At 38.6% G+C, this 14,928-nt stretch overlaps 1 protein-coding gene across 1 annotated transcript in view; it reads left to right on the top strand.

Moving 5' to 3' along the window:
- The window catches only part of LOC139984914 (exostosin-like 3), a 35,538-nt gene that overhangs the window by 15,599 nt on the left and 5,011 nt on the right, over positions 1-14,928 (top strand). The window contains exons 2-6 of the mRNA XM_071999046.1: positions 320-3,180; positions 4,374-4,448; positions 7,771-7,898; positions 9,614-9,761; positions 12,189-12,317. Coding sequence (XP_071855147.1) covers positions 1,036-3,180; positions 4,374-4,448; positions 7,771-7,898; positions 9,614-9,761; positions 12,189-12,317 — 2,625 coding nt within the window. The 5' untranslated portion in view covers positions 320-1,035. The remainder of the gene's footprint in view (positions 1-319; positions 3,181-4,373; positions 4,449-7,770; positions 7,899-9,613; positions 9,762-12,188; positions 12,318-14,928) is intronic.

The raw sequence follows: 14,928 nt of genomic DNA, 5'->3' as shown, positions 1-14,928 counted from the left end.
CTACTTGAAGAGGAGTTTTACTGGCCCAAAGCTCTATTCACCAAACCTACATGTATGTATTTCTTTTCCTAGAGAGAACTTGTTGGCCTTTTTATGCTTATTTGCTACATTTTTTGGACAACGAAATTTGCTGTTCGGACAACGAAAAGTAAGACCTGCAAGCAACTGTTACATAATATATTGTCTTTATACAGTTACCCTGCTTGTACAGTGTAAACCCAAACTAGTCTACTCTGGCAGTGCTGCATATATTTATTTGACAGATAACTCCTTGACTAATTAATAATATCTCAACGATTTCTTTCTCTTTCTGTCGCAGATACCGAAAGTTTCCCGTCAAAAGAAGTTAGCAACTTTGCCTTTCTTAGAAACTATTCTGCGGTAGCAGCGATAGTTCACTCGATCCAGAAATGTAAGATGGCAAGATTTGATAGTAATTAGGCCACTGAAGTGAGTGATTTATTGCAGCTGTGGAGGTGAGAGGAACCAGTAAATTTCATCCGAAGGACTGAAAATTAGGAGGGGTCGGGTCTAGCACAGCCAGAGGGATGGAAAAAACTTTTCAGAGTTAAAATTTAGCAGTTTCAAGGAAGCAGTACAGTATGAAGTGATTGTCAGTTTGGCTGTGGATATTTTTGTGTGACAAACCGAGTCATTTTGCAGAAGCTAAGATTGAGAGACTGTCTGCTGCAGTTACTTCAAACACAAGGAAATAGAAGAACAAATGTACCGGTTTGAAATGAAAAGGAAGATGTTTTTTTACCGGGAACACTCACACTTTTGATTACATTTGGTTTCCTGAGTTTATTTTCAGATTTACTATTTAGCTGTTCATAGTTGATCTTAATTGCTCCGTTCGACACTGCCACGGAGACAGCAGCCTACCTTTGTGAACAGTTCAATGTTACGAGAGTAGCTGCGGATAACAATGTCACCCGCGCAATGAACATCTTTTTGGTGCATTTTTCATGTAGAACATTGTTGCCATGGTGATTACCAACTTGATCATTGGCAAATTGTCGGGAATCACGTAGTATGATGAGGCCCTTACCCTCTGGTAGGCAAGGTAACCCTCACTATGGCAACCAGTCACAGCCGGCCCCTCAGATGACCTTCTGTCGTTGGCTGATCAATATGGGATATCTACAAAAGCTCATCGCCTTCACCCTGGCCATCATGGTGGTCATGCCGTTAGTGGCGCACTACTATCTCGGGGTAGCGGAAATGTCCGGCGAGGAGAGGTACGAGGGCGACACCCGCCTCTCCAACATGATAGGCATGGCACCGACAGAGTTGAGGCTGCACATCGCAGAGCTGTACGACATCCGACAATCAGTTCAGAAAGAGCTGAGGCAGCTGGAGGAAAACAGAAAGAAAGTCCAGGAACAGCTTCAGTCGTACACGGATCAGTTGCTCTCGGTCCAAGGCGACCTGCAGCAGTCCAGGAGCGAGCTGGATCGGGCCAGGACGCAGATCGAACAATCCATGAAAGAACAGACCGAAGTCGTGGAACGTTCTCTCAGACACATCTCGGCACCTCTCCAGATCTTACCTCAGTTGAAAAACGACCATCCTCTGGAAGCCCCCCCTTCGTCCGCCTTCTGCCGCCAGCACAATTGCTTTGATTACTCACGCTGTTCTATCGTCTCGCCATTCAGGGTTTATATCTATGAACCAGAGTCTGTGATGCCCATACACTCAGATGCAATTACGTTACGCGATGAAGTGACTGGTGCCCTTAAGAGGACAACATACACCACCTCCGATCCCAGTAAAGCCTGCATATTCCTCGTTCTTCTTTGGGATTCGACTGAGGATGACTTTGACGAAGATGATCTGGAGGGGCGTCTGCACAGCTTGGAGTACTGGCGGGGTGATGGTCGGAACCACCTGGTGGTGTCCGTCTCAAAGGACAGAGTGTCCCGAAACATCTTAGGTAATGTCAATACAGGCCGTGCAATGCTCGCACAAAGCTTTTATACTTCCCAACAATTCCGAAACGGATTTGATATCGTCCTGCCTCCAATATTCCCAGTCTTAAGAACTGCTTGGAAAGGTGGCAAATTTGGTCCCAGTTATACACCAGCGAGAAGGAAATACATCATCTCTTTTCAGGGTTCCCGAGAGGAGCACGAACCGAATCACCAAGGAGCGGGCGGGAATGGGGATCACATTCTGAGTCGCAAGCTTAAGTGGTTTGAAGCGCGAAGGACCACGACTCAAAAAGACCTTGATGTAGAGAGTACTATTTTAAATGAATTTTACAAACTGAAGAAATTCTCAGAGGATGAATTTTTACTGGATTTCCAGTGTGGGGATGGGTTTTGTGATGGGAACGGAGTCGGTTGGTGCCTGTGTGGCAACAGCGAACAGAGGACCTCCGTTTTGGGAGAGTCTACGTTTGCACTCATCCTTGCGACAGACCTTGAATTTGTTTCGACTGTAACGTTCTTACAGAGGCTGTCTGAAGCTCTCCAGTCCGGTGCCATCCCCGTTATTATGGGAGGAGATGTCGCCCTCCCTTTTGGCGATTTCATACATTGGAACGAAGCCGTCATCATTTTGCCAGCCGGACGGGTAACAGAGTTATATTATCTTCTTAAAACGATACAAGACAATGATTTACTTTCATTTCGGAGACAGGGTGCAATTCTCTGGGAGACATATTTTTCCAACCCGGAGGCCATTTTATCCAGCGTCCTCGCTACCGTGAGGACTCGAATATCAGTGCCTGCAAATCCAATCATGGAAGCTGGATCCAGGGACCTCTTTCCTCCTGGATCCGTCAGAAGGACAGAGAAAGTCACAAAGATGACTCCAGAATCTGACGACGTATTCCCACCCGCAGAGCCCCCGTTTTCCTCGCCTACGTTCTTACGGAATTTCACCTCTACCTATGTCGACCACCATCGCAGTTGGAACAACCCTCCGGGTCCTTTCCACCTCTTCCCCCAAAACCCGCTGGACCCAGTCATGCCCTCCGACGCCCAGTTTGGTGGATCGTCGCTGGGGTTCCGTCCGATCGCCAACGGAATCGGGGGCTCCGGCAAGGAGTATCAAGAATCATTAGGGGGTAACATTCCAAGGGAGCAGTTTACGATTGTGATCCTGACATATCAGAGAGAAGCTGTCTTAGTGAGTTCCGTAGAACGGCTCTTGGGATTGCCGTTCCTTAACAAGGTGAGAAAAGGAAAATGTGGATTGCTAATAAATTACAGAATGAGTATACATATGATTAAATCAAACTGTAAGTAAAGCTACAGTAGGAGAAACATCTGTTCAAACAGCTTTTTCTTTTTATGGTCATTGTTATCCACAAACCTGATAAGATAGTACTTTATATCACTTATATTAAGATTTTAATTACTAAACTAAGACAGCTTGATACATCTTGAATCTATACTTAAGCATATAAATCTAATTGATGATTACAATTTTGTCACACAATCACGTTTACTCTCTAGTAATTTATTAAGCACAAATATTGCAGAGCAAAAAGCAAATCAGAATAAATGTTGACTTTTCAAGAATTTTTTAAATCAAATTGTGTAGTCAAGCTAATTTAACTCATTGTACATTGCTGTGAGATATTTGTATCACATGGGATTGGCAAATTAAACAGAAACAAAACATGGCCAAAAATTTTTGTTCATGTCACTGTAGCTTTTGCTAAAAGGCATATTTCACTGGCTAAATTTACTTTCATAAAATTGTTCAATCCAGTTGAGTTTTACAAGTATTTCATAAGCCACTGTAATAATGTCATTTGTTGACAAATCCAGCCAGTTTATGGGCAATAAGAATTTATAAAAGAAACAAAAAAATTAGATTAGCATATAAATAGAAAAGGAGAAAGCATCCTTGTGGCCTCCCATCCACAATTTTGGTCAGTGATGTATTAATGAATACATGCATAGTAACAGTGTGATGCTTACACCTTAAGAGACTCGTGTTTAGAAGAAAATATAACTAAAGGAAACAGTATATTAAATTAAAATAGCCCTTCATGTTTGTAGCAAACTCCCTAAAGTTGTACAGTATGTGACAAGTTTCTGACTTCAAGGGAGTGTACAGCAAAATTTTATTTAAAAAAAAAGAAAAAGAAAAAAAAAGGGGGAAACAAAAATCACCCATTTTTGATGGGGTACTAAAGATCAGGGAAAACTGGCGTCACCATAGAAACTGAAAAAAAAGGTGTCACAAGATTCTGTGCCCCGTATACCATGGAAGCAGATCTTATGTATGCTTTTAGAAACAGGTGACAGTACCACTGAAGTGGTATGTTCTGAGATTTTGAAATCTGTGGCCATTTTAGCATATATATCTAGCATATTTTTTCTTTTAAGTGTGTCTTTCAATGCTTCTTGTTGCAGGTCATAATAGTGTGGAACTCTCCGCAACCGCCGTCTGATGATTTGATATGGCCGGAAATCCATGTTCCCGTTAAGGTAACTGAAGCGACCACAACTTGGGAGCTATGTAAACTTCCTATAAGGAATAATATCATAAAGTGGTGTATACATACACTTTTTCAATATAAATATATATTCTATTGGACAAGTAATAGTCCTGTGGGTCCTTTGGTCTTTTCAGTGTACAGTAACAACTCACGATCAAATTATGAACAGTCATGCCCCCCCTGACGGATTCAAATGGACTGCTGGCTTCCTTTTCAGCTTTTTACCACTTTTTACTTATCCGCGATTATTGACTTTTTTATTGCGCTCTCAAATACCTATTGACATTTGTCACATTTTGTTGGTGTAATTTTCTGACAAAATGGCGATGACACTTTTTTATTCTTCGTTTATCTGCAAATTAGCAAGGCCCGGAAAGGGTCATTTCCAGTGATCTAGGGAGTATCTTTACTAAAAAAAATTTCTGTACGATCCCGCCAACCTGTGGTGGGGCTCCGCTTAGATAGTGTGGAATGCGCCCCTATAGATCATCCTCACCCCCCCCGACCAATACCCCTAGCTCCGCCACTGGTTGGTGGTTTACTTTGCAATAAGGATATACACGTATGTAGTTACGTCGTCACTTCTAATGTTGTGTCGTCCTTGTTTCGGTCTCTCTCTGCCTTGCACTGTGATTTGTGAATGTTGGGATGTTTGTTTTAATGAAGTCTACAAGGGCTGTCAATCTTAAACTGAATAGTTTCCTGAAATCGATTGATTGAAGCAATTAGGTGATTGCGCCTTGTGCTATAACTCCTCACTTCACAGGGGATTTAAAACTTTTTTATTACTGTATATCAAAAGTAAAAGCTGGAAGGATGTTTCCAAAAATAACTCCATTTTTAAGTGAATGTCTGGAACCGTTGATTTTATGGTGCATTTAAAAATACCCTAGTAGGATGAAAGTGTGTCAGAGATGCTAAGTGGTAATAAAAGTGTCTGCAGAAAATTAGAAATGGCACATTGCAAAGGTTAAATATACCCAGAGAATTAAGCATAAACATTTTTCATTTAATTTTCAAACATTCAGAACTTTTAAAGTGGCACTCATGTAGTTGGTGTGAAGGTACTGTAGCTTTTCATTACCAGCCTTCGTTGTACAAAAAGATTATTACTTTAATAGAGATATAAAGGCCTAGAATTTCACAATTGTTAGCTACTTGCCAAAATTGCAAGTACTTAAAAATCGACTGGCTGCAATCAATTTATCCCTCGACATATTTCTTCTATGGGTCGCTTTTTTAAGATCAAAGTCTATCGCCAAAGCTAGCTTTCACGCATTCTGAGCATCAGACCTGAGGGTTGGTGAGCGGGGAGGGGAAGGGTGGTGGGTTGTTGGCTCAGTCCTCATGGAAGACCCTGGGTAATGGGCCTAGAATATTCAAATTGCTGCTGTTATGACTTTACCGTACAGTAGTCATCACTTTGGAATTTCAGGGGTATTACGTAACCAATGGCGGATTACTGTGCATTGTGGTGAGGCCTTAGGAGCCAATTTTCAAAGCAAGCGTATTCAGTCAAACAGGAAGCTGTTAACTTAAAAACCAAATATTACAGAGTGTTTAGATTGCTGAATAATATAAACTGTCTTTGATCCCTGCCTTTGTTATTCCATAATGGTTGTTTTTCCTCGAATGATCCCCACAAAAAAAAAAAGGAAAAAAGAAAATCAGGACCAGGAATCATGATTGATGATACTGTAGGCTAACAAACATGCTGTAACTGATATCGGGATCCTATAAGATTGACCTTGTTTCCTGGAAGAAGGGTAATGGAATATTTGTTTGTGCAATATTATGTTATTTGTGTAGGATTTGTGGAGGTTAACATGGATGGTGGAAGTAATAATGTAGTGCTTCCTGCTAATGACTCATGTTACTCCGGTAGTTATCACAGGAACGCTTTGTCATATCTGCATAATTATCTTAAAGCAATACTTAAAGTTCTTTTTTTGAATTTGCCTGTGGTGTGTTTGCTTGAGGTGTTTTTAATTTGGAGTCCTGGAAAGAATTCTCCATTTTTAAGCAATTATGTCTTCGTCTTTTTAGCTTACTAACCTGACAGTGTGTTGCTTATTTCATTTTTCGGTTTTGGTGGGAAAGGTCGTTCCCAAGGTAACAAACACTTCATGGAATTTACTTGCTATAACATGTGGCAAACATATTGTATGAGGGTGTACACTGTATGGACTGGGATATTCAATAATCATGTAGACATTTATGTGTCCTGTGATGTTATATTATCATATCATGTGATCGTTGATGTATTACTTCAGAGACAAGCAGTTATCAAGTGACGGCTCTTTCAGACTGATTCCCAGAAAGATTTGCAAGTGTGTCCTGTAAATATGGCTGTCTCTCTCCACCTATCTCCATCTTCTCCTGTGTCCCTCAATAATATTTTATCTTGGGGAGAGCAACCCTCTCTCTCTCATTTCAAACAATGTAGGGATAATTTGGCTGAGGGTGTCAGAAAATGTTTCCCTTTTGATATGAGAGGCCATGAGACAAGACAGTTATTATTGAACAATCTGACAGTTATTATATTATTCTTAAATTAGTATTCATTAGTTTCCACCCTTCCGGTTGTTTATAATTTGTCACAACTTTATGAAGACCTACTGGTACATGATGTTTCATGATTTAAAAATTCCATGCACAGTATTTAGTCATAAGATTCTTCCTTCATGACATACTTTTTTTTTTTACACAGATATTTCATGATTTGTCCCGTTATTGGTGGGGTTGGATTGTAAATTTATGACACTGTGGTCAACAAGTCATGAAATACTCACACAAATTGGATCTTCCTCCTGGCAATGAAAAGATCAACTGGTGTAGTTTCAAAAATTTCCCTGCACCTGAGTTAGCAAGTTACTGTATATATTTTATTGTCCAATGCAGGAAATTTTGAATCACATTGAATTTTTTAGTGTTTTAGTTTGTCTCTTGTAGTAAACCTTATAAATGCCTAATGTTATTCTTCCTGCAGGCATGTTAGTGTACATACTGTACATGCTAAAGTGAGATATTGTATGATTTATGTTGTTCCCTTGCTTACCTGTCTTCTCGCACCCCTTGGTCGATCTTGTGCTCATTGAACACTCTGGTGACACTTCTTAGCATTCTGACCCCTGAACCTACTCATTCTTAAACAAAGAGTGTTAACACGACAACTCTTGGTACCTTGAGGTTATTTTCAGGTAGCAGACCTTTCCTCGAATCATCACCTTTGTCACCCAGACTAGACTTAAGAAAAAGTTCAGCATTCAGAAACAACTTCAAATTCTTTTTTTTTTTCCCACATTAAATAGGTATTGCAAGGTGGGAAGAACAGCCTCAATAATCGTTTCTTGCCGTTTGATGAGATAGAGACAGAAGCAGTGTTATCCATCGACGACGATGCTCATCTTAGACACGACGAGATGCTCTTTGGCTTTAGGTGAGTCCAAATAGATGTCTAATGACCCTCACAGGCTTTAGGTGAGTCCAATTAGATATCTAATGACCCTCACAGGCTTTAGGTGAGTCCAATTAGATGTCTAATGACCCTCACAGGCTTTAGGTGAGTCCATTAGATGTCTAATGACCCTCACAGGCTTTAGGTGAGTCCAATTAGATGTCTAATGACCTTCACAGGCTTTAGGTGAGTCCAATTAGATGTCTAATGACCTTCACAGGCTTTAGGTGAGTCCAATTAGATGTCTAATGACCCTCACAGGCTTTAGGTGAGTCGAATTAGATGTCTAATGACCTTCACAGGCTTTAGGTGAGTCCATTAGATGTCTAATGACCCTCACAGGCTTTAGGTGAGTCCAATTAGATGTCTAATGACCTTCACAGGCTTTAGGTGAGTCCATTAGATGTCTAATGACCCTCACAGGCTTTAGGTGAGTCCAATTAGATGTCTTATGACCTTCACAGGCTTTAGGTGAGTCCAATTAGATGTCGAATCACCCTCACATTCAATTTTAACCCCCCATTGAATATAGATTGCAACTTATTATCATTAAGGAACTTCATTGGCTCCATATCAGCTACAGAATTCAGTATAAACTACTTGTTCTCACCTTTTGTGCTCATCATCTGGAAGAGCCTGTGTACCTGTCACAACTTCTCTTGCCATATACTCCAACTCGCACACTTTGTTCCTCCAACAAACTGCATTTAACTGTTCCTAAACCACGCTTGCAGACCTATGGTTACAGAAGCTTGGAAATACTCTAGGTCTTATCTCTGGAACAAGTTACCAGATCACATTCGAACATGCTGTAAACTTTCTACATTCAAAAGTCTACTTAAGACCCATCTTTTCACTTGTTCTTTTGTAAATTAATCTGCTTTCTTTGTAAAGCGCCTTGAGCAGTGACTTTTGTCTACTTATTTTGTGCTATATAAGTCTCATTTATTATTATTATTATCATGCTCTTCCAGCCCTAAACTTATATTTTTTTGAACCAAATGAATTCAATTTTCAAAAGAGAAAAAAAATCTATTGATTGTAATAGTTTTGCAGCCCCGCCGGGTTTTCTTGAAATGTCAAAATTAGTGACACACAAAAGTAATGACCTATAAAATGAAGAGGTACTCTTGAAACATTTGTGACTTTAAGTTTATTTATTTTGAATAAATCATTGTTTTATGTAATAGACTTATTCAACTGCATCTATATAGGATTGATTTTTTGGAAATTTGTAAATTAGTATTAAAAATATAACAAATTTAATGCATCAAATTGCTTTAAGGCATGTTTTATTATCCTGATGGTATGCAAATCATATCTGGTGGCTTTTAATGTTTCCTCTGGTTCATTTCGGTTTCCATGTCAACCCTTACATATTTGAAGGTCTTCCCCGAAGTCCGGTTACATGCATGGTTGGGTAGTGTGGTCTACTGTATCTACTGTACCTAGTGATCAGGTCAGATCAGCTTGGATTCTGACAAATTGAATGTACTGTAAGAACTCTAAAATTAACATGGTGTATGTACCCTTTAACAGTAATGTGTTACTCCATCACCTCCCCTTTCAGCCCCCCCCCCTTCCCATCAGTCCTTGAAGCCCTCTACCATTTTGATACAATCCTACTTTACCTGTATTAAACTGAAATTAATAGAATATTTGTAACTTTATATGTAACCTTTCGTTTGGATGAACAGGGTATGGAGAGAGAATCGAGATAGAATAGTCGGTTTTCCCGGTCGGTACCACGCCTGGGACGTAGATAACAACGGCGGGTTCCTTTACAATGCCAACTACTCCTGTGAACTCTCCATGGTACTCACTGGTGCAGCCTATTTACATAAGGTAATGAATATTCATATCATTAGCCGCAACCCACCTGTTTTTTCCTTTCGGTGTATCTTCCCTCTGTAAACTTCAAGTGCGTCTTGACGTCAAATTAGGTCGTCTTGAAATTGGAAGTAACCAAAGGGGAAGTGTTGCACCGATAAACGTTTGCGATATCGTTGCAATATCATTGCGATATCGTTGCAATAATCGTTTGCAATATTGGTGACATATCGTTATCAGTAATTGCACAAGACTGTGTGATTCTAAGGCTATTGTTTTAAGATGTTGCTTTGACATGGAAAGAGCTTAGTACATTGTTTTTAACATTAGCATTGAAGGTATTCAAGTTATGGAAATGTTCCAGTGGTAAATTGTTGAAAATTCGGTCAAAAGTTCTCTTCTGTCTTAAAGCTTTGTATTTGACCCCCCCCCCCCCTTCCCCCTGCTAAATGTGGAGAAAAAAACTGCCCTTATGGAGCATTTTGCTTGCTGAACTGTTGGTGTTTTGGTTTAAAAAAAGTACCATTCTCTGTTCTCAAAAAATCCCCCAAAACAATGCTTTTCACTCTGCATACTGTACATCACAATGTGTGACAAGTGCCTCTCATTTCAACTGAGGATTAATTTAGTACCTAGCATGGGCAAAAACATACACGTCCTGAATTTTTGACCTACAAGGTCTCTCAAAAATCAATCTCTTTGTAATAAGATCATGGTTTTTCTTTAGTCTTGCTGAGTCAAACAATAGGCTTGTTCCTGTTCAGTTTGTGAAGGGATGAGAAATGTGACAGTGCTAGCATATACCAAGATTGGTCATGCAGTGTTCATCACATTGTGTGTGTGTGGGGATGTGATCCTGCTCCAGGTTTAAGACAAATTTAAGACAAGAGTCTCAGGCAGAAAACAGCAACTTTAGCCATAGGGGAAGTGGGAGGGGGTGGGGGAGATTGGGGCCACCACACACTCTACAGGGGAATCTTTATCTTAACTAGAACCCATTCCTGTGATTGTGCAGTGCCCTCATTTCAAAGACATATTGTTTTTGTTATTAACATGTTTCTGCCAAGTTCACTACCTCTATGGGTTTGACAACTATTGGCCAAAAAACTTAAACTTAAGACAGTCAATATGGTTTTCGTTTCCTCAAGGACTGCACTGGTGGGTTTTATTTGATCCCGTTATCATAAAATAGCAATTTTTTCTTTTTACTTGCTAACCTGCTTTAGTGTCTGTTTCTTGAAATTAAATATTACTGCCTGGCTTATAAACTTTGATCTTTTACACCAGATTAGATCCACACAAGATTATCTTTCAGAAATTGTATAGGGACTTCCTGGTAGAGTTTCCTCTTACTGGTATATATCAACTGATCAAATACGGTTTACTTGATGAAAATCCTCTTAATACTTTTTAATATGACAGTTACATTGTGTACAACATGAGTACTGACTGTATTTAGTTAAAGTTTGCTTCTTCTGGTTGCCTGAAAGCCAGATCTGTTTAACAATGTTTTCATATCATAGCAAAGCTACTTGGATAAATAAACAGTTTTCCTCTGGCCTAGTTACTACCCCCCTCTGAACTGACTGAAACTTAAATAGAACCAGATCACAGTAAGCAATGTACGCTATAAATATGATTTTGTTTTAGCTTTCTAATACATGTTTGAGACTACAGATGTTGTTGATAATTTTTTTAACCAAACCTGAACACTATTGTATGTTGCTAGGGGTTACAACATTTATTTGAATAACAGCCATTCCAAACCTCAATATACAATATGCAGTTAACATGTTTGTATTATAGTTTTACAACAGAGATTTAGCACTGTTATTTGTTCAAAACTTTTATTTTTGTTTCTTGATTCCCTGTCGAATGCAAAAGGAACCTAAAAAAAGTTTAGATTAACATCATTGGTGATATTTGGATCTACCATATGGAATATAAGTACGCTATTGTTTCTGTGGATGTCAAATGTCATTTAAGGTCAATGGAGGTCATAGTTGGAAACTTTGTAAACAGGATAACTCCAAAAGTCAACCTTAAATGGAATTGATAGGTGGCAAGTGAATCAACCTAACATTACAAAAACCACCCCAAGGAATCGCTAAGCTTCGTTGCTTTCTTGTTTGTCTTTTGTGTTTAGTGTTTGAGGCCATCAGTTATTCCGTCCAAATTTAGTTTTTATGCTAATCATTTTTAAAAGGGCCTTTCTGGAGGTTCTCACCCTCCAAATTATTCCCTGGAATTCTATAATGTTTTAATTCGACAAACAACCTTTTCATGTAAGGAAATGCTTCTTTCAAAGTGGCCAGAAAAAGTCCTTGACGATCTTAAACATAACGCAGGAGTTGAGCATAATTTCAATATACAGCATATATTTGTGGGCAATAATATTTAAAGTAAATAATAAATTGTTGTTAATTTTTTCTTTCCCTATAGTATTACTTTTATCAGTACACATACTACATGCCGCAAGAGATCAGAGATAAGGTCGATGAATTTATGAACTGTGAAGATATCGCCATGAATTTTCTTGTTTCACACATCTCAAGGAAACCTCCTGTCAAGGTATGTACTACAATACATACAACATATTGATGAATTAAAATAAGCTCAATATTTGGCATAATATTGACTGTTTGATTTCAAGAAGAATCAGCTGGGACCCAGTGGGGAAAATATTGTAAACACACACTTTTTTTCATTTTATGTCCCTGCTTCGAAGCACTTGTACTGACAGTTTGAGCAGTATTAAAATCGTTTGGAACTGTCCAGACTGTCAGTACAAGTGCTTAGAAGCAGGGACATAAAATTATTATAAAAGTGTGTGTTTAAAAAACATCGTATGAGAGGGCAGTACAGAGTGGTATTAGCAGAAGAAAATTGTCCCATCATGTCAGTATTAGCCGCTGGAAATTTGCTGATAAGCTTCTAAAGTTCACCTTGATATGAATTGTTTGATATAGAATTGTTTTTACTCCTGCAACTTAAAAAATTGATTGTGAAGCTTTGATTCTCATTTAGTTGTCATTTGTATGAAAGATTTGACTTTTCAGTGTATAAAGGAATAGAAAACCCATAAGAAGGGGGTGTTATCCAGTCCACTTACATTGATACCAATTTAGCTACTTTACCACAAGTATTGTATATCTTAAGCATGCAATGGAATAAGCTGTGGAATTCATAACAGTTCACTAAAAATTTGTACAACTATACCTATCCATATATGTGTATTGTATTGTATTGTAGTATGACAATAGATCTTGGTTGGTACAGAGTCAATTTGAAAAAAGGATTGTACTCTTCAGACAATACAAAACAACTCCCTTTCTGGTCCCATTTTATCCTTCATTTACTTTGAATACTTCCCCATTATATGCCCCAATGGAAATATTATGTCACTATGGTAACATGTGGTAAAAAGCTTGCACCCAATTGCATGTTTTTGTGGTGTGTTATGCTGAAGCAAGAAAAAAGAGAGAATTTATGTACAGTATGGCTTGTGTGGTTGTTACTGTCCATTTTGTAATGTACATCTTTGGGTTTACCATTAAGCAGATTGAAAATCCTATGTGCTGTCTAGCCTGTCTTAACCTTTGAGCTATGTAACAATTTATCAATCTGTGACAAGTGCAGTGTCCTTTAGTACTAACTTTCTAGGTAACCCCATTCTGGTCACTTCCCTGCAGATTGAGGCTGCTTGAAAAGTACTTGCACTTTGATCTAATCATGGAGGTGTTAAAGATTGAGAAACATTCAAGTACTCTGCCTTTGGAGTTATAAAGCTGTTGGTATTGTTTTAGCCCATGGATGTAATATTTAGCGATACAATTGGATAAGACTGAGCTATAGTAGTGGCACTCTTGCCATCTGCTACAGCTTAATGCTGCCTTCAGTTCATACACAGTGAATAATTGATCTGGTTTCGTATCGCAAAATGCCATGCAAAATAGTCTTTTTTGATAGATTTTCAGGTGCAAAGATGTATAGCAATTTTCTTCACACAGGGAACATTAAGTATTTTTTTCACAGACACAACTGCGATACATGTACTGTACACAAAATTTGAACCTTTGAAGTTATTACAATGTCACACACACCCTTACAACTAGTATTGCTAGCCGACATTGATTTTAAAGATGATGCCACAGTCCGTGCCAACCCAGATCATTTTATTATCACATTTTCTTTTCAAAACTCTTGTAATATCTCGCTGAATCTTACAGGAAAACTGTACAGAAATAGGTAGACATGTATGTACTGCACATGTTGAAAATGAACCCCAAAATGCTGTTATAAATGGTACTTAAATTTTGAGGTTGTTTATTGCATCTAAAAGGGCAGGTAGTTGTAAGGTTGTCGACTAAACACATGACTCTAAAATGTTGCTTGTACTGTTGTCATTATCCAAGGATTTTCTAGATTTGGAAAGTGTCAGTATTCCTTGGGGAGGAGAGTCATACTTACCTTCAAGGGGTAATGGATAGGCCTGTCGTTCACACAACGTGAAAATGACAGTTGTTTAATCAACTCCAAAGTAAGTTTTGAGATGGGTTATTATCTCAATACATTACATGTATAGAGATATTGTAACAGTAAGTGGGACTCTCTCTTCTCTTAAAAATTTTTCAGCGTCTTCATATAAAGTTCTTTTTCTCTGGAATTTTCAGAGCAAGCATATATCATATAGGCCAACAAAAGTTACTATTTTTTATTCGAGAATTTTATCTCATTCTAAGACTCTTTCACCGATTTATGTCCAAATCGGGCCAATTTGGACTGAAATACAGTTGAAACAACGCATTTTTGCACACGTTCCAAAACTTATGTTTTATGAAAGAGAAAAGAATAGAATTGTCTTTCAACAGTGGTATCGTCTAAGATAGGGTCCTTTGTATTATATATTTTATTAACATTTTAAACTTTCATTTGTTGTTTACAGGTAGGCATTAATAAGAATTTTACCAGCTGTATATGACATTTTATGGCTTTTATTTGCTTTATTTGATGCTTAAATGATTTTTCTTTCTTAAAACAACACTGAGCTGCCGCCCCTACTTTTAGTAAAAAGGTCCGTTTTTGATGATTAAGCCCCGCCTCCAAGTCTGGTTTATAGCAGATTGGCTATGACTCATGGACAGCTACATGTTAGATATACGAAAATGGCTACACTCGCGAC

This window comes from Apostichopus japonicus, chromosome 17 (genome assembly GCF_037975245.1).
Source record: "Apostichopus japonicus isolate 1M-3 chromosome 17, ASM3797524v1, whole genome shotgun sequence".
Lineage (NCBI taxonomy): Eukaryota > Metazoa > Echinodermata > Holothuroidea > Aspidochirotida > Stichopodidae > Apostichopus > Apostichopus japonicus.
This window is presented reverse-complemented; position numbering and strand designations above follow the sequence as displayed.